The sequence below is a fragment of the Hylobates moloch genome, unplaced genomic scaffold (assembly GCF_009828535.3).
Source record: "Hylobates moloch isolate HMO894 unplaced genomic scaffold, HMol_V3 SCAFFOLD_3, whole genome shotgun sequence".
Lineage (NCBI taxonomy): Eukaryota > Metazoa > Chordata > Mammalia > Primates > Hylobatidae > Hylobates > Hylobates moloch.
In genome coordinates this window covers 98,703,282-98,729,908 of record NW_026652278.1, presented here as the reverse complement: position 1 = coordinate 98,729,908, position 26,627 = coordinate 98,703,282, and the positions used below count along the sequence as shown (strand labels likewise).

General features: G+C 42.5%; 1 protein-coding gene and 1 non-coding gene across 18 annotated transcripts in view; one reads left to right on the top strand and one right to left on the bottom strand.

Moving 5' to 3' along the window:
* Positions 1 to 14,801, bottom strand: part of ABI1 (abl interactor 1) — a 119,645-nt gene extending 104,844 nt beyond the window's left edge. For all 17 annotated transcript variants that reach the window (XM_032144719.2, XM_032144763.2, XM_032144729.2 and 14 more), the window contains exon 1: positions 14,551 to 14,801. In XM_032144719.2, the coding sequence (XP_032000610.1) occupies positions 14,551 to 14,667 (117 nt within the window). In that variant the 5' untranslated portion in view covers positions 14,668 to 14,801. The remainder of the gene's footprint in view (positions 1 to 14,550) is intronic.
* Positions 14,802 to 21,891: 7,090 nt separating this feature from the next.
* LOC116466215 (small nucleolar RNA U13) lies at positions 21,892 to 21,994 on the top strand. The gene has a single exon (XR_004247452.1). It is a non-coding gene; the product is annotated as a small nucleolar RNA U13 (small nucleolar RNA).
* Positions 21,995 to 26,627: the final 4,633 nt, after the last annotated feature.

The following is a 26,627-nucleotide window of genomic DNA, read 5'->3' as shown; positions in this document are numbered from 1 at the left end:
ACCTGGGAGGTAGAGGTTGCAGTGAGCTGAGATCACACCACTGCACTCCAGTCTGGTTGACAGAGTGAGACTCCATCTCAAAAAAAGAAAAAAGATTTTAGAAAAACCACCACCAATTGCCACCATCACCTCTAGACTAGCCTCCCTCCAATCTGTTCTGAACTCCTTCCAATCTGTAGTCAATCCTCCTTCAAATCTGTTCTCCACTCTAAACAAGAGTAACCTTCATAAAAAGTAAAAATGATATTATCCCATTGCTTAAAACTTTCTTTTTCTTTTCTTTTCTTTTCTTTTTTTTTCTTTTTTTTTCTTGAGGCAGAGTCTCACTCTGTTGCCCAGGCTGGAGTGCAGTGGCACGCTCTCAGCTAGCTGCAACCTCCGCCTCCCAGGTTCAAGTGATTCTCCTGCCTCAGCCTCCTGAGTGGCTGGGACTACAGGCAAGCACCACCATGCCTGGCTAATGTTTGTATGTTTAGTAGAGATGGGGTTTCACCATGTTGCCCAGACTGGTCTCGAACTCCTGACCTCAAGCGATGGGCCCACCTTGGCCTCCCAAAGTGCTGGGATTACAGGCAGGAGCCACTGCGCCCAGCCTTGCTTAAAACTTTCAATGCCTTCTCATCAGACTCAGAAAAAAAAAAAAAGATCAAAATCCTTATCTGGTACCTACCTACCTCTTCACAGATGACTCTGTTTACTCTGAAGTACACAAGTGTGTAACTTGCTCAAAATCACTCTGCCTTCACTCACCTTTGAGCCTGTACACATGCTGCTCCACCCTCCACAGAGAGACTGTTTTCCCTTCCCCCAAATGTTCTCCGTTAACATATATTCACCCTTCAGATCTCAACTCCAACATTACTTCTATGACACACCAAGCTAGGTGGCAGCACCTGATATATACTTTCATGTCACATTTACCTTCCCTAGATGTAATTTATTATAGTTTGAGTTATTTGATTAACGGAGGAGGTCAACTATAAATCACTGGAGGGTAGCAACTGTATCTGATTGACAAAACAGTCTGACACATAACATGTGTAAAAAGTCGCAGAATAACTGAATATGTGACAAACTAATATATTCTGTCATACTAAGAAGCACAATACATACAATTATATTTCATTTTACTGTGCATTCCTTTTGGAACTCCTGTGGTTCCAACTTGGGAGCCTATACAATTTTGCCAGTTTTCTTTGGGATCTTGATGGTATTATCTGATTATTCTAAAAGAATAAGAGTTATCACCAGTTTGTCTTCCCACTATTCAAAGCAAACTCTGAGGACCAGGCATGGTGGCTCACGCCGGTAATCTTAACTCTTTGGGAGGTCAAGGTAGGCAGATCCCTTGACCCCAGGAGTTCAAGACCAGCCTGGAAAACATGGTGAAACCCTGCCCTTACCAAAAAAATAACAAATATTAGCCAAGCATGGTGTCGCACACCTGTAGTCCCAGCTACTTGGGAGGCTGAGGTGGGAGGATTGCTTGAGCCCAGGAGGTTGAGGCTGCAATGAGCTGAGATCGCACCACTGTACTACAGCCTGGGCAACAGAGAGAGACCCTGTCTTTAAAAAAAAAAAAAAAAAAAAAAAGAGCAAAATTTGATTATTAATTTTAAGGGAAGATGCAACTGAAAAAAATAGGCTTCTCAAACCTTTTAAAAGAGATATTATTTAACAGAGGAAAAGATAAATGCAAAGCCTTTTTTCATGGAAAACATAAAATATATATAATAAAAGGGGGAAAATGCCAGAGAAACAACTAAAAAAGTGTACCCTCCGTTTTTTGTCCTTTTCTCCCACGTCAGTTGGGTTATTCTTATTTTTTAAGATGTTGGGCCAGACCTGGTGGCTCACACCTGGGAGGCTCACACTTTGGGAGGCTGAGTCAGGAAGACTGCTTGAGCTCAGGAGTTCAAGACCAGACTGGACCACATGGCAAAACCCTGTCTCTACAAAAAATACCCAAAAAATTAGCTGGGCACGGTGGCACACCTAATTCCAGCTATTTGGGAGGCTGAGGTGGGAGGATGACCTGAGCCCAGGATTTCAAGGCTGCAGTGAACAGTAATCGTGCCACTGCACTCCAGAACCTGGGCAACAGAATGAGACCCTGTCTCAAAACAAAAAGAAGATGTAAATATATTAGTACCAAAATGATACATGCCATGGATAATAACAAGAGATTTCTTCACATCTAATTTGGAACATACTCAAATTAGAAATGAATGATTGTTATATCATTTTAAAATTAAAATTATTCCTCACTACTTCCTAAAAATCATTTAATTTTAACAACTGCCTATGAATCAAATAAATTCATATCAACAAATTACTAAATTTTTGGTATGAAATTTGAAGATAACAGATTTATGAAACTTTTAGCAGCAAATGAGTTTCAAAATCAGTGCTAGTGAAAGGTGAATTGTACAGAGCAATAAGACCCAAATATTAAAAACCAAAATAATTAGCACAGTCTGCAATATAAGAAGAGGTTTTTTTTTTTTTTTTTTCTGAGACGGAGTCTCGCTCTATCACCCAGGCTGGAGTGCAATGGTACGATCTCAGCTCACTGCAACCTCTGCCTCCCAGGTTCAAGCGATTCTCCTGCCTCAGTCTCTCAAGTAGCTGGGATTACAGGCATGTGCCACCACGCCCAGCTAATGTTTGTGTGTTTAGTAGTGACGGGATTTCATCATGTTGGCCAGGCTGGTCTCGAACTTCTGACCTCAGGTGACCCACTCACCTTGGCCTCCCAAAGTGCTGGGATTACAGGCGTGAGCCACCACGCCCAGCCAAGACTTTCTACATAAGAAACTTTACATTTTTTATTTTAATGGTAACTACATTAGTCAGGGATGCTCAATATACATAGTAGTATACAATGATATTTAAAATTCAGACTCCCATTACCACAAAAGGAAGGTACTAAGTCTACTGAACCAATCATCTATCCCAAATGTTGTCTAGTGTGTTCTGCAGACCCCTGATGATTCCTAAGACCTTTACAGGGGGTCCAAGAGGTCAAAATTATTTTTATAATACTACTAATGTTATTTGCTTTCTTTCCTGAGTTGACATTTGAATTGAAGGTACAAAAACAAACGTGAGTAAAATTACAATAGCCTCTTAGAGGCAATCAAGACAATGTCACCGATGATACTAGTAGTCATTGTGTTCTTTACTGCCAACCATCCACAGGAAAAAAAAGAGGTTTAAAAAAGCCAGTTTCACTTTAAAATGTTCTTGATGAAGCAGGAAAATTTATTAATTCTATTAAATCTTGACCCTTGAGAAAATGTTTTTTAATATTGTGTATGACAAAATGGAAGTACACATACAGTACTTCTGCTACCTACTAAGTATGATGGCTCCTGTTAGGAAAAAGCACTTGTGCACTTTATTTGCAAGCTGAATAAGCCAATTGTTCATGGAACACCATTATTACTTCAAAAACAACTGATAGGTAAACTAAGATTATTTAGACTTGAGCATTTGGCAGACATTTTCCTAAAAATGAATAAAGTAAGCCTAATACTTCAAGGAAAATAACTGGTAATATTTGTTGCCAATAATAAAATTCGAGATTTCAAGCAAAAACTGGGATCTTGGAAAACTTGAATCCATCAATGTGAACTTGAAAGCTCTGCAATACTTGAAAATTCTTCTAGTGAGATCTGTGTTAATATTAGTGATTGCAATTTTTTCACATTGTATAACGAAATGTGTCAACATTCAGAAGGTCTGCATAATTCAGTGAAAAGTATTTTCCAAATGGCCTATGCAATGTATTTTAAAGTAATGGAGTATAAAATATTTATTGACATAGTTTCAGAGTCCACATTGTAACTAACCTTTAAGAAACTACCATCTACCAAGTTTTGCTGTAGTACCAAAGAAAATTATCCACAATTATGTGCACAGCCTATTACAATAGTCCCCCTTTTTCCACTACATAACTATGTGAGGACAGATTTCCTTCATATACTTAAACCAAAACAAAATGAACAGATTAACTGTAGAAGCAGATATAAGAATTTTGTTGTCATTTATTTTTCACTGAGATGTGCAATAATGTAAAATAATGTTACTCTTGCCCTAAACATTTTTGTTTTGGAAAACTAAGGTTACATTTTTCATAAAACATATTATTTACGTTAATAATAAACACATTAGATATCCCTTTAAATGAATAAATGTTTTAAACTGCTCAGTTTTAGTTTTAGTACAATAAATGCTAATAGATAGAACCCGCCTAAAAAAAGTTCTCGGCTGGGCGTGGTGGCTCACGCCTGTAATCCCAGCACTTTGGGAGGCCAAGGCAGGCAGATCACGAGGTCAGGAGTTCAAGACCAGCCTGGCCAACACGGTAAAACTCTGCCTCTACTAAAAATACAAAAATTAGCCAGGTATGGTGGCACACGCCTATAGTCCCAACTACTCAAGAGGCTAAGGCAGGAGAATTGCTTGAACCTGGGAGGCAGAGGTTGCAGTGAGCCAAGACCACGCTATTGCACTCCAGCCTGGGCAACAGAGTGAGACTCCGCCTCAAAAAATAAATAAATAAATAAAAATAAAGAAAGAAAGAAAAGAATGATGCCCAGGTTTTCAGTGAGTGGGTGGTTAGTAGTAATAGGTTTAGAGGAAAGTGTTGAGTTCAGTTTCTAGCATCTTGTGTCTGAGGCACCTGTGATTCAAACAAGCAGAGGGGTCAAGTAGGTTATTAGATATATGAATCTAAACCTCAACAGAAGAAAGATCTAATCTAGAGATTTAGATGGGAATAAATAAAACAGCTTGAGGTGAGATGTGTAGAAGAGAGCCCAAACGAAGCCACTTTAATACTTAATAGTAACAGAGAATAATGGGCCAGAGAGTAACAGGAAAAGCATGAAAGAAAGTTCTATCAGAGAAGCCAAAGGATTAACTTCTCAAAAAAACTGAGAAAAATCAACCATGCAAAATGATGCAGGGAAAACAAGCACAATGAGAACTAAAATGGGATAGAATTTTGCAACATGGAGGTTATTAGCATTCAGAGAGCAGTGGAAATAGAACAGGTTAAAGAGTGAACGAAAAGTGGGAGATGGAGGAAGATGCTTGGTTTTTTGTTTTTATTTTAAAAGACAGGGTTTCACTGTTGCCCAGGCAGGAGTGCAGTGGCGCGACCATAGCTCACTGCAGCCTCAAACTCCTGGGCTCAAGTGATCCTCCCGCCTCAGCCTGCCAAGTAGCTGGGACCACAGACTAAGCTAAAATTTTTTTTTGACTCAAATCTGGCTCAAGAACTCCACCTCAACTCCAATAATGGACTACAGACTTGACCACTGCACTACTGACAAATGTAAAGGAGAGATAGGTCAGTTACTAGATGTGTATATGAAGTCAAAAGAGTTTTCAAGTACAACATAGACCTGAAATGTTTCAATTGTGAAAGCACAAATTCAGTAAAGAGAGGAGGTATATAAACTTATCAGGAGCATAAGGTTTAAAAAAGGCAGGAGAGGATGTGACCCAGAGTTAGGACTTTAACTAGGAGGAAGAATGCCTCTCTTCCATTATAAAAAGGAAGAAGAATAGGGTGAGCAAGAATAGCAGGTTTGGAGATGCAGTGGTAAGAAACTATAGGTCTTATATGATGAAGTCTATTTTCTCTATGAACCAAAAGACAAGAAAGGAAAGGGTCAGATTTCAAAAGGGGAGAAAAAAATTAAAACAGTTTGTGGTAAGTGGAAGAATAAACTAGCGAGGTTATCTAGTGGGATTGACTATGTTGAGGGACGCTTTTGAGTAATAATCACGATTTTAAAATGACACCCATGAGCTGAGCACGGTGGGAGGGGTTTGGGGGGGAATGTCTGTAGACCCAGCTACTCAAGAGGCTGAGATGGGAGGATCGCTTGACCCCAGAATTACGAGGACAGCTGGGGAACATAGGAGACCCCAACCTTGATAAAAATTAAAAATAAAATGGCACCCATGTACTCTTTCCTCTATATTGCCTTATTAAAATAAGCATCTGGGCCGAGCGCGGTGGCTCACGCCTGTAATCCCAACACTTTGGGAGGCCGAGGTGGGTGGATCATCTGAGGTTGGGAGTTGCAGACCAGCCTGACCAACATGGAGAAACGCTGTCTCTACTAAAAATACAAAATCAGCCGGGCGTGGTGGCGCATGCCCGTAATCCCAGCTACTCGGGATGCTGAGGCAGAAGAATTGATTGAACCCAGGAGGCAGAAGTTGAGGTGAGCAGAGATTGTGCCATTATACTCTAGCCTGGGCAACAAGAGCGAAACTCTGTCTCAAAAAAATAAAATAAAATAAAATAAAATAAAATAAATAAAATAAAATAAGCATCTGTTGTTACAACTCTTTTAAGTTGCTAATATTTGACGTAGTAGGAAGCATCTTTTTCTACATGATATAATATATACATTTCTGATGTTTAAGCGGAGGGCATTAATTTCCCATGGGTTCTGAAAAAGTGCCACACTTGCCTTTCCACAGAAGGAAAAATAAAATGTACCAAATACAATTTTGTCAAAGAATGTAGAAATTATTAATAAAAATTAATTATAAAGCATTCAGGAAATGAGTGAATTAAAGGTAAATTGAAGTTTTTCAAAAACGTGTTTTTGCTGGTCGGGCATGGTGGCTCACGCCTGTAATCCCAACACTTTGGAATGCCAAGGCAGAAGGATATCACTTGAGTTCAGGAGTTCAGGACAAACCTGGGCAACACGGCGAAATCCTGTCTCTACAAAAATTACAAATAATTAGCTGGGTGTGGTTCCTCATTAACAGATTTTCTTCATAAACACGGGCTCACTACCAATTATGTCTGAGAAAGTTTTATTTTGTAAATGGAGAAAATTAGTAGATCCAAAGTTAAAAGTACTTATTTGGGTTGACACACAGTAGTCAAATCTCAAGTCTCCATTCTAAGGGATGGATATTTACTGTTAAAATGACCAAGTCAACTATTTCCTTTAAAAACAAAATCCATGGCGTGAACCCGGGAGACGGAGCTTGCAGTAAGCCGAGATCACACCACTGCACTCCAGCCTGGGCGACAGAGCGAGACTCCGTCTCAACAACAACAACAAAAAATTCAATAATTGCTACTTTCCTATTGTCTTATTTCTCAACGATGTCCTTTTTAAAAAAAAAAATCCCTTTTTTCTAACATGATGTCTTAGTAAATAAATATTAAGATCAACAAAGTTTGTAGTTCTGGGGTTTGACTATTATTTCTTCTACAATCAAACCATAATTTCAATAAATATTACAATCAACACAAGATATTGGGAAAAATATACAACCTCCCAATCAAACTTTTTAAATGCTTCAAAATTAGCATTAACTATCATTTTTACCTTACTTATTTTTTATTTTTTTTTTTGAGACGGAGTCTCGCTCTGTCATCCAGGCTGCCAGGCTGGAGTTCAGTGGCACAATCTCAGCTCAGTGCAAGCTCCGCTTCCAGGTTCACGGCACTCAGCCACCTCAGCCTCCAGGGTAGCTGGGACTACAGACGCCCGCCACCACACCCGGCTAACTTTGTTTTTGTATTTTTAGTAGAGACGGGGTTTCACCGTGTTAGCCAGGATGGTCTCGATCACCTGACCTCATGATCTGCCTGCCTCGTCCTCCCAAAGTGCTGGGATTACAGGCGTGAGCCACCACACCCAGCCTTTACCTTACTTTTCATGCTAACACTATTTTCATGGGTTTTATAGATTTATATCTGCACAATATCCTAGAGTTTGATCCAACCTCTTGTCCCAATATGAACACTCTTCCTTTCTGGATAACATATTTTTGACTGTTCACTGTCTTAATTCTTAGGACATAATTTCACTGAATATAAATAAGGTTAGTGTAAATGGCTACATAGCAGATCCCCAACTGCCTAAATATCTCCTTTCCACAAGGACTATTAGCATTCCTGAGCTATCAGAATCAACTGGAAAAAGCAGAAACACATAAGAAAAATTTGAAAGTATCCCAAGGGATTATTTCAACAATTTTCTAAGAAAACTCTCCAAAAGACAGAAGCATGCTAAAATTGAGGTTCTAAACAGACCAGGACTAGACAGAAGTACTACATATAAAGCTGTTATTAGTTATTAAAGCTACAAAAGAAAAAAGAGAAGACATTAGTTTTAATACAAATTTTCAAATATTATATAGCCCTAAAAATATGCAGTATTCACCTTGAGAGTATTAGCAAGAACTGATCTATGTGATATGGACTTTCATAACAACTGATATGCTGGGTTCACAGACTTGGTGTGAAAGAAAAAAAAAGGAAAGAAAAGAAAAAAAAAGAACTGATATGCTAGGTCAGATCCTGCTCTACCCAGCCCTGTATCACCTTGACACGACGGCATGAATAAACATGTAATGACATGGTATGGGTCGATTTAACAATTAACTGAGGATCTTTCATAAAATTATCTAACCTTCTGTTAAATACATTTACATTTCCAACCTATATCTCTAACTTTGCTAGCCACTGTTTTACTCACACTTCAAAGTGCAATTCTAAGAATTCTAACCATTCCAGTCTATCCTAATCTCCTGAATCACTTTGACTGTTTTTCCCCAAACCTGGTTTGTATAGAAATCACATCTACCCAGAATATTTCAACACATTTTTTGTTAATCTCTACAAATGCTTCTCCAAAATTTCTTAGCACAATTGCAACACAGACTAAGAATAGAAAAAAAACAGGCAAGGATGCAGGAAAAGAAAAAGGATCCAGGGAGCTCAGTGAAAAGCTAGCCTGTAATTCCTATACAGGTTCAGTATCCCTAATCTGGAAATCCAAAACCCAAAACTTCTTGAGCATCAACATGACACTAAAAAAATGCTCATTAGACTATTCTGGATTTCAGATTTTCAGATTAGGGAGGCTCAACCAGTAAGTACATAATGCAAATATTCCAAAATTCAAAAAAAAATCTGAAACATTTCTGGTCCCAAGCATTTTGAATAAAGGATACTTAACCTGTAGTTGAACACTTCAAATGCCAAAGTTACCATCTTTTGGTGATACAGGCAAGTCCCTAAATTACAACATACCTCTTCTTATATTCACAACCTGGAAACAATGGTAAAGAGTTGTTAGGTTCCCAGGCTTGCCCAATACCAGTCTATTCTGTTTATTCCACGGTATTCCTGAACAAGTCTTGAGTTCCAGATTCATTCATTTGAAAACAGTATGATATGAAAAGAGCACAGCCTATGGAGTCTGCCAGAGTCAGAAGGAAGTCCTGACTGCCAATTACTAACTCTATGACTAAACAAAACTTAACTTTTATGAGTCCTAATTTCCTCATATGTAAGACAGCACTGTCTGTCGTGGAGAGTTTGTAAGGATTAAAGATAATACAAAACCAACCAACAGAGACTGCAATGGAGCAGGTATTCAATAAATAGAGGCAATTATATTACCCTCTACCCTTCTCTATTACCCTCTGCGGACATTGTTTTTATCCCCTATGTTGCCACAAGAACCCCACTCAGGGCCAGGCGTGGTGGCTCACGCCTGTAATCCCAGCACTTTGGGAGGCCGAGGCAGGTGGATCACAGGAGTTTGAGACCAGCCTGGCCAACATGGTGAAAATCGTCTCTACTAAAAATACAAAAATTAGCCAGGCATGTTGGTGGGCACCTGTAATCTCAACTACTCGGGAGGCTGGGGCAGGAAAATCACCTGAACCCAGGAGGCGGAGATTGCAGTGAGCTGAGATCGTGCCACTGCACTCCAGCCTGGGCAGCAGAGCAAGACTCCATCTCAAAAAAAAAAAAAAGAACCCCATTCCAGGCTGGGCATGGTGGCTCACACCTGTAATCCCAACTCCATGGGAGACTAAGGTGGGTGGATCACCTGAGGCCAGGAGTTCGAGACCAGCCTGGCCAACAGGGTGAGACCCTGTCTCCACTAAAAACGCAAAAATTAGCTGGGTGCAGTGGCACGCACCTGTATTCCCAGGTACTCAGGAGGCTGAGGCAGGAGAATTGCTTGGAGGTTGCGGTGAGCTGAAATCATGCCACTGCACTCCAGCCTGGGTGACAGAGTAAGGCTCTGTCTAAAGAAAAAAAAAAAAAACCCATTCAGGATTTATTAGATGGAATTTGGGATTTGGAATCGAGAAAATCTGGGTTTGATTCCAGGACCCACCTCATACAAGCTACTGAACTTTAGGTTGGGTATTTAATACCTCTGAACCTCTAATTGTCCACCTGTTACTCAAAAAAAAAAAAAAAAAAACTGACACAGTTTGTAAACTGGCATAAAGTGTACAGTATCAGAAATGTTAGCTTTTACCTACTCCAAAGAGATCCTGCTCAAAAATTACCCACCTTCTGAGATTAAATGTGCTAATGAAGCAAATGTCACAGGAGGAGGAAAGCAAGCTGAAGTGAGTAGCTCACAGTAACATACTGAGATGATATCCCCTTCATACTCCTAGACTTTAGAACATACTTGTTAACCCAAATAAAGCTCCTGGTAGAATTCCAGACAAAACATAAAATTAAATTTTAAAGTCAAGCTGTATGAAGACTTTTCTGTCCTTACCCCCAACCTACCAATCTGCATCCTGACAAACCTTCTTAAGCAGTTTCTACTCCTTTTCACTCAGCTTTCCTTCCTATTTCCCAGAATAGTTCCCATAACAAAGGCAGTATGAACTACCTCTAAGGTAGAGCACAGAGAACTGGCTAAACATGTGTGTTCAAGTTAAGCACTATCCTTGGCATGAAAAATTCAATCTGGTCATATTAAACGAAGATGGAAAAGTCTCTTCTCTATGTCTACATAAATGACTATATAAAAACACTTTCAGCCAGGCACGGTGGCTCACACCTGTAATCCCAACACTTTGGGAGGCTGAGGAGGGCAGATCACCTGAGGTCAGGAGTTCCAGACCAGCCTGGCCAACATGAGGAAACCCTGCCTCTGCTAAAAACACAAAAAACTAGCCAAGCGTGGTGGTGGGCACCTGTAATCCCAGCTACTTGAGAGGCTGAGGCAGGAGAATCGCTTGAACTCAGGAGGTGGAGGTTGCAGTGAGCCAAGATCGCGCCATTGCACTCCAGCCCGGGCGACAGAACGAGACTCCATCTCAAAAAAAAAAAAAAAAACTTTCTGGCAAGGTGCAGTGGCTTACGTCTGTAATACTGGCACACTGGGAGGCCAAGGCAGGCAGATTGCTTGAGCCCAGGAGTTTGAGACCAGTCTAGGCAACATGGCAAAACCCCATCTCTACAAAAAAAATACAGAAATTAGCTGGGAGTGGTGGTGCACACCTGTAGTCCCAGCTTCCTGGGGGGGCTGAGGTGGGAGGATCTCCAGAACCCAGGAGGTTGAGGCTGCAGTAAGCCATGATGGCATCACTGCACTCCAGCCTGAGCAACAACAGAGCAAGACCGTGTCTCAAAAAAAAAAAAAAAAAAAAAAAACTTTCTATTTTTAATATTATTTACCCCATGGCAACTTTTAAAACCCTGCCCTTGCACACACCTGTGGTCTCAGCTACTTGGGAGGCTGAGGTGGGAGGACTGCTTGAGCCCAGGAGGTCGAGGCTGCAGTGAGTGGTGTTCATACACCACTGCACTCCAGCCGGGGTGACAGAGCAAGTCTCTGTCTCAAATTAAAAAAAAAAAAGAAAAGAAAGAAAAAAAACTGTCCTTTTTAACGTAGTAGAATCTTTTCAGATGTTTTGCTATTAATAATACAATCTACTAGTTAAAAGTCAACAGAGCCAAAGAACTAATAAACTGCCACAAGAACTTAAATGCACCACCGCCAAAAGAGTTTCTCAGCTACACACCTAAGCTAAACTGGACTGCACTTTCAAACTGAAGAAAAACGAAATGAAAAGTGAATCTCAGAACAAAAATCACCCAAGCAATAACTTAGCTCACCTTACTTAAAAATTCTCAAAGCACACGTGAACTGCATACTTTCACTGAGAAGAGGTATATATCTATGAAGAGTATTAGTTACAAATAACCCAATCAGGTCACAGGAAGGATACAGAAAGACCTCAACAGACACTCTAATGGATATTTCTAATATTATTCATTCCCCATTCTTAGCACCAAAGTCAGCAGCACCACCTACCACATCAACTTCCACATCACTTTCTGAGCCTGACCCTGTCTGAGTCCCTTAGGGAGGCAACTAGTGGCCTGGATCATGCAGCCCAATGTATAAGGGCTACTAAGGTATTTAGATAATCATCGCTTTGTGTGAATTCTTTTTTTTTTTTTTCCCCCAGTATGAACAAAACACCTCACTGGTGTCAGATTTAGGATTATACCCCACCCCACCCCCGCAAAAAAAGAAAAAAAAAAATGGGGCCACTGACTGTAGCTCTATTAGTGCACCATGGCACTAACATTTTATAAAGTGAGAGACTGTATGAGAAATAACATGACTTAATTAGAGGTTTTAGCAATGAAGTTTTAAAGTGCTTCAAAGTTACATGATTGTAGCAAAAGGAGTAAAGGAAAGGGGTCAGAGAGGGGTAAAAAAAAAAAAAAAAGCATTACAGCATACAACTACCTGGAAAAGAAATAGTACACAGACAGGTTAAAACACGTTTACAGTTACCAACAGTTGCCAACACATAGTTACCACACTATATACTTGTCAGATTTCCCAACATGCAAAACAAAAAGGAGCCACCCCTGTATGAAGCACTTATCTACTGACTTCTACAAGAAGACATAACTTTTCTGGAAAGGGAGCAATTAAACTTACTGTGCTCTCCTTTTGGCTTTCAAAAATCTTTAAAACTTTCAGCAAATTAAGGTTCTCCTCAATTCCAAGGCTTTTCATGTTAAGTTGAATAAAAGTTGCCTATTTTTAATATCGATAAACTACAAGATCACTTTTATATTTGCAAACTATATCCACATCTCTACTAGATTTTTAAAAGTTTTTCGAATGGCTAAATATAAAGTTTGCACAAAGTGATACAGTAGATGTGGCAGGCATTCAACAAGTTCACTTATCAGGAGAATTCCTAAAGTAAAAGCTTGAAAGAAAAATTGTGAAGATAAATTCCGAGTAGTGCTACTGAAGATACAATGTTACTAACATGAAAACTGAGAAATATTCAAAACATTCTGAAAACAGCATCTCCCTCTAAAAATAAAGAGGGGAAGCATTTGCCAACACAGAAACGTCGGTTCTTAAAAATTATAATCACATGGGAGGCATTTCTATAAATAGTTTAGTTCTGAATTGCAATAACCCTAACCTTTCAAAGCACGTTTTGGCCTTGCCTTACCAAAAGCAAGAGCATTCCTGGTGTCTTTATATTTATACAAAGGACTGTGCTACTTTGTTTCTAGTGCAAACTGTTGGTTTACACAGTCAAAGAGCTTCAAAACTACCATACACACTTCACTTCCAATCATCCAAAGAGAAACGAACAAACATCTGTCATAAAGTCCCAAGAGTTTTCTAATTTACAATAACAGATATTTTTACGTTGTAGTTCGGAGGCTACCTCTGTTCGTTTCTGTATTTGGATTCATGTACTATACATTTACTTAGCTTGTTAAGAGAGAAACCTCAGAAAATAAGCAACCGGCGATAACACCAGTCTATTTTAAGTTACTTATGAAGCCTACAGCTCAAGAACTTTTGGGAGAAGGGAGAGTATTTAAGCCGTTTTTCCAAGGAGTTAAGAACAATTCGTGTTTGATAATTAATGATAGCAGCCGTAACAACCTCTTAGAATATATTACGGTGGGGCGGAAGTGAAAACGATGAGAGGGGGAAAAGAAAACCCGACTTGAAAATGGACAAGCAGGCAGATTTACAAACCTTTAATTAAAGGAATTTTAAGATGAACTTCTCTCAAACGCCCTCCCTCACTCCCCACACCCGCTTCCTCCTCTCCTCCGGGAGGTCGATGTAATGTGACTCATGACAAATTTTTTTTAAATAAATAAATAAATAAAAGACACACCCTCTGGGGGCTGAAACTGACATAATCGCCCCCACCCCACCCTCCGCCGACAACAACACACACCCCGCTGGTCCTCTCCCTTCTGCGGCTTCAGCCTCGTCTCTGCCCTCTCCTCTCCCCTCTCCCGTCCTGGACCTCCTCTCCCGGCGCAGAGAGGCGGCGCAGCGGCAGCTGGGGGGTATTCCGGGACGCCGGCCCCGAGGACTGGAGGCTACCTGGGGGGTGCGCGACCCCGGTGGCCGGGCCCTGGGGGAAGCGGACGCGAGGGGGGCGCCGGGCTGCGGCGGCGGCGGGCTCCCGACTCCCTCGCCCATTTTCTCTCTCCCCTTCTATCGGTTTCCACCACCACAGCCACTTCCTGTATCGCAGCCCGACTCCCTCAGCCCGGTCACTCGCTCCGTCCCCGGTTGGGGCTGGGGTTGGGGCTGCGGTAGGGGCTCGGGTTGGTGGCAGCCGCTGAGGTCAGGGCAGTTCCCCACCCCGCCCAGTGGGCTGGTCACTCCGGCGGGTCCTCGACCCGGCCAGCGCCCGCCGGCCGCCAGCGCGCCTCACCTGTATGTAGTTGTTTTCACAGTAGTCCGCCACCCGAGTCAGGTTCTGGTAACTCTCGATCAGCGCCCTCTTGCCAGACGGGATCTCCTCCTCTAGTAACATCTGCAGCTCTGCCATTTTCCACCCCTCTGCATCGCTTCCTCTCGCGTTAAAGAGACAGAGGCAGCAAGGTCCGCCGAGGCTCCGAGCACCTCACAGCCCGGATACAAACTGCCTACCCGCCCTCCCGCCTGGTATTGTGGGACTGCACCTCCTCCCCTTCCTCCTCACTCTCTCCGGCCCCCCTACACTCACTCCGCGCAGCCTCCTGAACCTCGTTCTCTCGCGAGCGTTTATTTCTCCCACCCCACGGGCCGCGGGATTTTTTTTTCCTTCGCACTGTCTTCTGGGAATTGTAGTCTCTCCTAGTCTAGGCTGCCTGTTCAAAGCGCATGCGCCCAGACACCTCCGAAAACCAACGCGGCAGAGCGCAGAAAGCGGAGACCGAGGGTGGGGGGAGGGGGCGGTGTTGGGGGGAAGTCCGGAGTTTCCTCACAGCTCCGGAAGGTGGCGCCACAGGATGATTGTGGGGGAATGAAATCTGTTCCCCAAGTTTCATGTGAAACTTGGCAGAACTTGGTTAATTAGGAAATGTCAGTGAATCAGGGACACCCATTCAGAGAAGGATTAAAAAGGGACAAAGTACGGAAAACTAGATTTTTATTTCCTCTGCCTTCTTAGAAATAACGCGAATCAGGCTTTACTTTCTGAACTTCCGCCCCCATCAATTCATTTAAAATTTAGCAAACATTTCTTGATTGCCAGCTGTTTACCAAGCGGTGTACTAGACACTGGGGGTATAAGTTGAGTACGAATACTCCGTGCCCTTAAAGACTCAATTATAAGATAAACATACATAGCTTGTAGTGCTTTCCTGTCCTAATTTCTCTTTTCTCTGACTCTCCTTGGCATGTAATCTTCCTACACTTTTAAGGTCATGTGCACGTTTTTTTAGGGGTGGGGGTTGTTTGTTTGTTTGAGACAGGATCTCACTGTTACCCAGCCTGGAGTACAGGGGCGCAATCACGGGTCTCTGCAGCCTAGACCTCCTAGACTCAAGCAATCCTCCTGCCTCAGCCTCCAGAGTAACTGCAACTACAAGCGTGGGTTACTACACCGGGCTGAGCTTTTTAATTTTTTGTAGCGACAGGGATCGAATTATGTTTCCCTCGCTGGTCTCGAACCCCTGGCCTCAAGCAATCCTTCTGCCTCAACTTCCCAAACTGCTAGGATTACAATCATGAGCCACCCACCCTGACCCTTCGTTTTTTGCTCCTGGATTTTTGTTTTGTTTTGTTTTTATCACCTGCTTTGGAATAGTCTCAAAAGGCCCTATATTTCAAGCTCTTCAACAGGAACATTAAATGCTTCAGATGTAACCAGCTATGAAAAGTGTTGTCCAAAGGCCGAAGAGGAAACTAAAGATCATTGTAAAATCCATATGTTCATGTATCTCCACAAAGTCATTTAGAATCAAAATAACTAGGAGTAACAACATCACTCAACCAAATTAAAAATTGCCAGCACCAGGTATTTATTGAATATTGCCTTTACTGGGGCCTTATTCAGGGCCCCAGGGAACCAGTTTCCCTCTTCAACCTCTGAAAGGAAAAACTCAGTTTCCTACTAAAAACGTTAAATTCCCCTTGCCACCAGATTCTCCATCAAGGATTCTATCAAAAGATAACTATTATACCTATTCCAGATATTACGGAAAGTAATACATTTATTATCTGGAATAGGTATAACAGTTATCTTTTGATATTTATCGTTAACCCAAACACAACTTAATCCAAGTTATTAAAATTTAATGTATTATTAATCTTGGTCTCTGCTTGAGGTTTAACTGTAGAAATCACTCAGTTTGCATATATTCAAATATTGACACATTTCAACAACATTGGGGAAGTGATTAGGGAGGTGATACTAATTTACTATTTTCAACGTACTGTCCATGCAGTTGAGCTATGAATGAATAATAATGATGATGATGATAAATACAAATAAGAAGTACTGTCAGATTTCTTCTCACAACTCTGAGAGATAGATAATATAAATATTATTTTCCTTCCTTATCAAATAAAGAAATTTAAGCTTAGATAGGTTAAGGAGTTTAGCTAAGGGCACTGAAAATGCCGTCAAGTTTCCTAGGTTACTGATTGATGTGGTTTGGATCTGCATCCCTGCCAAATCTCATGTTGAATTGTAATGCCTGATGTTGAAGGTGGGACCTGGGGGAAGGGTGAGTGGATCATGGAGCAGATTTCTCATGAATGGTTATGCAGCATCCTGTTGGAAGTCTCCTCATGATCTTGAGTGAGTTCTCCTGAGATCTGGTCATTTAAAAGTGTATGACAGCCCAGTGCAGTGGCTTGCGCCTGTAATCCCAGCACTTTGGGAGACCAAGGTGGGAGAATCCCAAACTGGGAGACCAACATGACAAACTACTGCCGCTTGAGTTTCAGACCACCCCGGGCAACATGGCAAAAACCCGTCTCTACAAAAAACACGAAAAATTAGCCAGGTGTGGTAGTGAGCACCTGGAGACTCAGCTACTTGGGAGGCTGAAGTAGGAGGATTGCTTGAGCCTGAGAGGCAGAGATTGCAGTGAGCCAAGATCACACCACTGCACTCTAGCCTGGGTGACAGAGGGAGACCATGTCTAAAAAATAAAATAAATGTATATGACACCTCCCCACCTGCCTCCTGCTCCCCTCCTGCCACGTGAGACACTTCTCTTCCCCTTTGCCTTCCCGCCATTATTGGAAGCTTACTGAAGCCTCCCAGAAGCAGAAGCCACTATGCCTCTGGTACAGCCTGCAGAGCCATGAACCAATTAAACCTCTTTTCTTTATAAATTACCCAGTCTCAGATAGCTCTTTATAGCAGTGCTAGAATGGACTAATACAGTGATCTTTCCAAAATCCAGTGGATAGTGCAACCTTGTACAAATATCTGTGGCTCATGTAAAGTTGACTAAAAGAACTTATCCCTCATGCCTTAAAGGTGAGGAGGAACAGGAGTAGGAGGAAGGGGAGGAGAAGGGGGTGGAAGAGGAGGGGGAGGAGGAGGAGGAGGAAGAAAAAGAAGGAGAAGGAGGAGAAGGGAGAAGAAGAAGGAGGAGGAGAAAAGAAAAAGGAGGAGGGAGAGAGGGAGCGGGGGGAGGAGGAGGAAGAGGGGAAGAAGAAAGAAGGAAGACGAGGCAAACCAAAACCTGGGAGAAAATATCTGCAAAACAAATACCTTGATAAAGGAGTTGTACCCTAATATATAAACAACTCTTACAATTCAGTAATAAGATGACAAACCAGTTTTTTAAAACAAGCCAAAAGGCTGGGCACAGTGGCTCACACCTGTAATCCCAGCATTTTGGGAGGGTCACTTGAGCCTAGGAGTTTGAGACCAGCCTGGACAACAGGCTGTCTCTACAAAATGTATATATTTTTTCAAGTAGCCAGGCACGGACTGGGCACAGTGGCTCATACCTGTAATCCCAGCACTTTGGGAGGTCAGTGTGGGCCGACCACTTGAGGCCAGAAGTTCGACACCAGCCTGGCCAACACGGGGAAACCCTATCTCTACTAAAAATAAAATACAAAAACTAGCTGGGCATGGTACTTAGGCGGCTGAGGCAGGAGAATTGCTTGAACCCAACAGGCAGAGGTTGCAGTGAGCTGAGATCACACCACTGCAGTCCAGCCTGGGGGACAGAGGGAGACTCTTATCTCAAAAAAAAAAAACCAAAAACGGCGCGGTGGCTCACACTTGTAATCCCAGCACTTTGGGAGGCTGAGGCGGGCAGATCACCTGAGGTTGGGAGTTCGTGACCAGCCTGAGCAACTTGGAGAAACCCCATCTCTACTAAAAATACAAAATTAGCTGGGCGTGGTGGCGTGCACCTGTAGTCCCAGCTACTCGGGAGGCTGAGGCAGGAGAATTGCTTGAACCCGCGAGGCGGAGGTTGCGGTGAGCCAAGATTGAGCCGTTGCGCTCCAGCCTGGGAAACAAGAGCAAAACTCTGTCTCAAAAAATAAAAATAAAAAATAAAATAAAATAATCTACTGTATGATTCCTCTTCTAAGAAATTTTAGAAAAGGCAAAATTACAGTAATAGAAATCAGATCAGACTTTGCCAAAGGCTGGAGTAGTTGTGGGGTGACAACAAAGGGATGCAAGTGAACTTTTAGAGGTAAAGGAAATGTTCAATATCATCGCTGTACTGGGGGTTACATAACTACATACATTTGTCAAATCACATTGAATTGCACACTTAAAATCTGTGCCTTTTGCCAGGCGTGGTGGCTCATGCCTGTAATCCTAGCACTTTGGGAGGCCCAGGCAGGTGGATCACACGAGGTCACAAGTTCAAGACCAGCCTGGCCAGCGTGGTGGAACCTCATCTCTATTAAAAATACAAAAATTAGCCGGGTGTGGTGGCACATACCTGTAATCCCAGCTACTCAGGTGGCTGAGGCAAGAGAATCACTTGAACCTGGGAAGCAGAGGTTGCAGTGAGCCGAGATCATGCCACTGCACTCCAGCCTGGACTACAGAATGAGACTCCATCTAAAAAAAAAAACTGTGCCTTTTATTGCAACTAAATTATACCTCTGAGCCGGGCATGGTGGCATCCCTAGCTATTCGGAAGGCTAAAGCGGGAGAAGCCCAGGAGGCTGAGGTTGCATTGAGCTATGATGGCTACCCTTCACTCAAGTCTGGGTGACAAAGCAAGATCCTGTCTCAAAATAAATAAATAACTAAAGTATATCTCGATGAAATTGGACAAAGAAAATGCAAGCAGGGAAACAATTCCTTGCTTCAAATAATAAAAAAGGAAAAACTACGTATTTTTGTTGTATTTGATGTATGATGAAAAGTATAAGTGACTGAAAGTTCAAGAGTTAACATTAAGAATTGCAGGTAGGGCTGGGTGCGGTGGCTCACACCTGTAATCCCAGCACTTTGGGAGGCCAAGGCAGGCGGATCACCTGAGGTCAGGAATTTGAGACCAGCCTAGCCAACATGTTGAAACTCCGTCTTTACTAAAAATACAAAAATTAGCCGGGCGTGGTGCTGGGTGCCTGTAATCCCAGCTACTCAGGAGGCTGAGGCAAGAGAATCACTTGAACCGGGAGACAGAGATTGCAGTGAGCTGAGATCACGGCATTGCACTCCAGCCTGGGCAACAAGAGTGAGACTCCATCTCAAAAAAAAAAAAAAAAAAAAAAGAATTGCAGGTAGACACTATGACACTGAATTAAGGGCATCATGCTAACTTTTTAAGTCTAACTTCTCTCCCATAATGTGCACCTTTATATTCTTTATTGAGTTAGTATTTTTCTGTGGATTTTATGCAAATAAATTATAATGAAATGCCTTTCAAAGAAATCCCAACAGAATAAGGAAAAACAGTGGCTGTATATACCTAATGATGTATTCTTAGGGCTAAATCAGACCTTGCACATTTCATTTCATGGATGTCTAGTCAGACTAATCAATTTGGTCATGAAAAACTGTATGTAACTGAAAATTCGGCACATGCATGAAGAGAAATTGAAATTTCATGTATCTCACTCAGAAATAGCAGATCGCTGACGATCATAAAGACTCACTTCAGAAGAATTAAGAGATGTTCCAGGCGAAATCATAATTTGGATTATTTTGGTACATAATTGCTGATCTTATTATCTAGCACACCACATACTGAGAGAACTTCAGAATCCTGCAAAGTTAATTCATGATATGGCATCCTAGGACATTACATTGGAAGTGAGTGGTCCACAGACCAGAATGTCGAGCAGCAGTGAGAACTAGTGGAAAGAAACCAGGGGTCAGGCAATCAAGGTTTTCTCCCTAAACCTGCCTGCCTCCCCAACCCCTGCCACCCAACGCACCCACCACCACCACCAGCACTATGTGACATGACCACCGCCTCCATGAAAACAGGGTAGGGAGGAGTATATTACTCTACTAGGGCTGCCATAACAAAATACCACAGACTGGGTGGCTTAAACAACAGAAATTTATTTCATACAGCTTTGGAGGCTGGAGGCCTAAGATCAAGAAGTTGGCAAGGTTGGTTTCCCTGAAGTCTCTCTTCTTGGCTTGTAGATAGTTGCCTTCTTGCTGTGCCCTCACCTGCACCCACATATTTGGTGTCTCTTCTTCTTCTTATAGGGACACCACTTATATTGAATTAGGGCCCCATCCTAAAGACCTTATCTTAGTCATATCTTTAAAGGTACTGGGGGTTAGGACTTCCACATGTGAATTTTGAATGGACACAATTCAGTCCATAGCAATGAGTTGACTGACATTCTAGGGTTTTACAATAACTCTCAATTATTTCCTCTCCTTGCTTCTTTTTTTTTTTTTTTTTTTGTGAGACAGAGCCTTGCTCTGTTGCCCAGGCTGGAGGGCGGTGGCGTGATCTTGGCTCACTGCAACCTCCACCTCCCGAGTTCATTCAAGTGAATCTCATGCCTCAGCCTCCTAAGTAGCTGGGATTCCAGCCACGTGCCACCACAACCAGCTAATTTTTGTATTTTTTGGTAGAGACGGGGTTTCACCATGTTGCCAGGCTGGTCTCAAACTCCTGATCTCAAGTGATCCACCCACCTCAGCCTCCCAAAGTGCTGGGATTACAGGCATGAGTCACCGTGCTCAGCTGTGGTTTTTTTTTGTTGTTTTTTTTTTTTTTGAGACTGAGTCTTGCTCTATTGTCCAGGCTGGAGTGCAGTGGCACAGTCTTGGCTCACTGCAAACTCCACCTCCCGGGTTCAAGTGATTCTCCTGCCTCAACCACCCAAGTAGCTGGGATTACAGGTGCCTGCCATCACGTCCAGCTAATTTTTTGTATTTTTAGTAGAGACGGGGTTTCACCATGTTGGCCAGGCTGGTCTCAAACTCCTGACCTAGTGATCTGCCCACCTCAGCCTCCCAAAGCACTGGGATTACAAGCATGAGCCACTGTGCCCGGCCAGTATGGTTTTTAGATGAGTAAATCTCTTGTTAATTTTGGAAGCTGCTGAACCAACATCTCCTCCAACATCTCCTCCTCCACCTCCCTTTTGAACTTCAGTAAGATATTGTAAGCATTTGTAACAGAGCAGTTTCTGGAGCAATTAACCTGGCCAGGTATAAAGTGGTGAATTGGAAGCTAGTGACGGTCTTCCCTGAACTTTGAGCCTCAAACTCTTCCAATGGTTTTATAAATCCCCCACTGCTTCAAATATCTACAGTAATTTTTGTTTCCTGACTGAACTCTGATACAACTAAACACAAAACATATTAAAAGTTCTGATCCTTTCATAGTTCATAAGTATGATGATTGGGTTTTCACACTATGTGTAAGATGTGCCTCCATCAAACCTTGTTAGGATGTTGGCGTATTACCCATCTGATGTCGGGGGAAAATAAAAGTTCAATGTAGTCCCAGCTACTCAGGAGACTGAGCCAAGAGGACCACCTGAGCCCAGGAGTTCAGGCTGCTGTGGGAAATGACTGAACTTGTGAATATCACTGCACTCCAGCCTGGGCAACAGTGCAAGACCTAGTCTCTGAAAAAAACAGTTCTAGAGGAAAATGACAATCCACATAAAGTTAGTATTTCTTTTGTTGGAAGTTACAGAAAACGACTCAAGTAAGCATCCGTTGAGGGTGAGAGAAAAAATTTTTATTATAAAAATTCAGGCTTACAGAACTCAAAAATAGAAGTGCAATCAGTAATCAGTCCTAAGAAAGTACTAGAATGAATCCTTTGGAAGGACAGCAGGAACCTAGGCAGCATTCTCAATAAATGTCTTGTTTCTTTGCCTAAAGGTTTTCTTCACTGCCCTTTCTAAGTGGTGGAGAGCATGGAAATTCAAATCCCAAGGTTTCCCTTCTACTGCATTCAAGAAGCCCAATCTGAGATTGAAATCCTTCCGTTCCAACCCATATCTCGCAAAAAGAAAATCTGATTAGTCCAAGTTAAATTTCTTTTTTTAGTTTATTTTTATTTTATTTATTTTTTTGAGATAGAGCCTCGCTCTGTTGCCCAGGCTGGAGTGTGGCAGCCCAATCTCGGCTCACTACAACCTCCATCTCCCGGATTCAAGTGATTCTCCTGCCTCAGCCTCCCGAGTAGCTGGGACTACAGGCACGTGCCACCATGCCTGGTTCATTTTTGTATTTTTAGTACAGACGGGGTTTCACTACGTTGGCGAGGCTGATCTCGAACTCCTGAACTTGTGATCCGCCCATGTCAGCCTCCCAAAGTGCTGGGATAAAGGCGTGAGCCATGGCCCCCAGCCGTCGCCGCCGCCGCCGCCTCCTCCTCCTCCTCCTCCTCCTCCTCCTGCTTCTTCTTCCTCTTTCTTTTGAGACAGGGTGTCTCTCTATTGCTTAAACTAGAGTGCAGTGGCGTGGTCACAGCTCACTGTGGCTTACTGCAGCCTCAACCTCCCATCTCAGCCTTCCAAGTAGCTAGGACTACAGGCTCACACCACGATGCCTGATTTTTCTGTTGTTGTTAAGAAATGAGGTCTCGCTCTGTTGTTAAGAAATGAGGTCTCGCTCTGTTGCCCAGGCTGGTCTCGAACTCCTGGGCTCAAGTGATGCTCTTGCCTCAGCCTCCCAAATTTCTGAGATTACAGACGTGAGCCACTATGCCTAGCCATCAGCTTGAATTTCATCTTCTTTCCACTTACCACCTTTGGCAGTAGGGGCATGTTCAAACAGCAGCAGCGAAACTATTTGAAACACCCTGAGGTTGGCGTGGGAAGTTTCCGGAGAGAATAGATAATCAAGAAAACAACAGTATCAGGTGTCTACTGAGGAAAATTGTGCAATACACATACGTGTTACCTGGGCGCTATCCAGGACTACCATGTGTGGTTATGCGGGTTACTCACACACAGCACACTTGGCTGATGATTAAGTAGGATCTGAGCTTGGTGCCCCAAGCTGAAAGCTCTGGTGTGGGCTGCATTCACTCAAAGGAAGAGGTTCCCTTTTAAAATTAGCACAAGAGTGCTTCACCAGCTTTCAGGAAGTAGCTCTAGTAATCGTTTTAAAAATATATCAATATGCTTTTCTTTTCCTAGTGATGGAATGAGATTTTTTTATCTATCTATCTATTTATTTATTTATTTATTTATTTATTTATTTATTATTCTGAGGCAACCATTTGCTCTGGAGAGAATGTGGACTGTTAGGTCACAAATGGAAAAGAGGATGAAAAAGTCAATTTTCAGATTTTACAAAGCAAACTAGGATCTTAAAATCAGTCATGAGAAAATGGCCTGGCAAGTCAGACTTTATTATAAGAAAAGGATTTCAGAATTTTAAAAGCATCCTTTCATATATCAAAAGCAAGGCTTAGATGTTGGAAAATTGAGTTTTATTATAAAGCCGTGTATAGAGAAGAGCCAAATCATGAAAAGGAATTAGACAGCCCAAGACTCAGGGAAGAAGGAGAAAGAAAAGCAAGAAAGGAGGAAAATGCTGGGCACGGTGGCTCACGCCTGTAATCCCAACAGGCGGAGGCCGAGGCGGGTGGATCATCTGAGGTCAGGAGTTCGAGACCACCCTGGCCAAAGTGGTGAAACCCTGTCTCTACTAAAATTACAAAAATTAGGTGGACGTGGTGTTGAGTGCCTGTAGTCGCAGCTACTTGAGAGGCTCATGCAGGAGAATCGGTCGAACCCAGGAGGCGGAGGTTGCAGTGAGCAGAGATTGCACCACTGCACTACAGCCTGGGCGACAGAACAAGACTGCATCTCAAAAAAAAAAATAATAAAAGAAAGAAAGGGGGGAAAAGGTTTAGGTTCATGCTCTGGGAAGAAACATCCAAATAAGTTTTTGGGACTCAGTCTAGGAGTGCTTTCTCCTGACTTCTCAGTGCATAATCCAAGAAATCAAAAGCCCCTTTGAAAACGCCCTCCATTCAGTAAAGGCGAGAGACACATGACTGCATCCAAGTGCTAATTTCGAAATGGTTGAGGAGGTTTCTAGGCAAATGGGCCCAAGATAGTGCCTGCATTCCCTAATAACTGCAGATCTTTGTAAAAAATCAGAAGTTCACACAAGCCTCCGTGGGGCACGTGGAAAAGCTAACAGAACTGAAATTCCAAAGAAGACCTGGGGTCAGAATATAAAAGCTGCTTGTTACAGGGACTTTACAACTGGAGACCAGGGCAGGAAAAGGAACCTTAGAATTTAGCAGCTGATGTTGACAGAGTGCCTAAAGTAATCATGTGGGACAAGCTACACATCCATGATCTCCAGCACTGATGTCCAGGCCAGAGTAGCCAAGCCACATTGCACTGTCTTTTCTCCACACCTGCCTTTTTTTTTTTTTTTCTTGAGACAGGGTCTCATTCTGTTGCCTAGGCTGGAGTGCAGTGGTGCCATCATAGCTCACTGTAGCCTCAAATTCCTGGGCTCAAGTGACCATTTTGCCTCAGCCTCCCAAGTAGCTGGGGCTACAGATGAAAGCTACCACACTCAGCTAATTTCTTAAAAAAAAAAAAAAAATTGTAGGCTGGGCACGGTGGCTCAGGCTTGTAATTCCAGCACTTTGGGAGGCCAAGGTGGGTGGATCACCTGAGGTCAGGAGTTTGAGACCATCCTGGCCAACACGGCGAAACCCTGTCTCTACTAAAAATACAAAAATTAGCTGGGCGTGGTGGTGCAGACCTGTAATCCCAGCTACCAGGGAGGCTGAGGCAGGAGAATCGTTTGAACCTGGGAGGCGGAGTTTGCAGGGAGCCGAAATCACGCCACTGCACTTCAGCCTGGGTGATAGAGTGAGATTCCATCTCAAAAAAAAAAAAGAAAATTTTTTTGTAGAGACGAGGTCTTGCCATGTTGGCCAGACTGGTCTTGAACTCCTAGGCTCAAAGGATCCTCCCACCTCAGCCTCCCGAACTGCGAGGATTACAGGCATGAGCCACAGTGCCCAGCCACTGCTTTGATGATACATGAACTTCCCCTCAACCAATGCCATTTGATAAGGAGGATTGAGAGGGGAGGCCTTTTCAAGGTAGAAAGGCAGCCTGGTAGAAGTCTAGGAATAGATTGATTATCTAACAAAAGGAACTGGTATGGACTGAAAGAGACCGTGCTTAAACAGGAGAAGGCTGATTTGCTTTTCCCTGGCAATACAAAGATTTTTCTTGCACTTTCACTTGGACTGGGGCTTGAGAACAAGATGAGTTATAAATAATACAATTTTTTTTTTGTATCTGATACACAGTTTGTAAGTTTTTACCTTACTACATGTGAGAGAGAAACGGTTATTATTCCTTTGGGGAAGCTGCATATTATAATGGTCCAAAATGTTGTGCTAATGTGGTGATAACTAACCACATGCAACTATTTTATTTTATTATTTATTTCTTTGTCTTTTTTTTTTTTTTTTTTTTTGAGGCAGAGTCTCCCTCTGTAGCCCAGGCTGGAGGGCAGTGGTGCAATCTTGGCTCACTGCAACTTCTGCCTCCCAGGTTCAAGCAATTCTCCTGCCTCAGCCTCCTGAGTAGCTGGGTTTACAGGTGCCACCATGCCTGGCATATTTTTGTATTTTTAGTAGAGACGGGGTTTCACCATGCTGGTCAGGCTGGTCTCGAACTCCCAACCTCAGGTGATCCACCCGCCTTGGCCTCCCAAAGTGCTGGAATTATAGGCATGAACCACTGTGCCCAGCCCACATGCAACTATTTTAATTTAAATTAAATAAAATTAAAATTTCTATTTATACTTCAACTTTCAGGTGCTCATTTCAGGCAGTACTTACATGGTTAGCAGTCACCATATTGGCAATGCAATACAGATTTACAGAAAATTTCCATCATCACATAAAGTCTTACTTGACAGTGTCTGATTACCCTGCCAACACTCTCTCCTCCACATGTTTGCCAGTACCTGTTATTGTCTTTTGGAATATAGCCATCATAGTGGGTATGAAGTTGTATCTCACTATGGCTTTGATTTGCATTTCCCTAATCACTAATACGTTCAATATCTTTTCATGTGCTTCTTGGCCAGTTGTATATCTT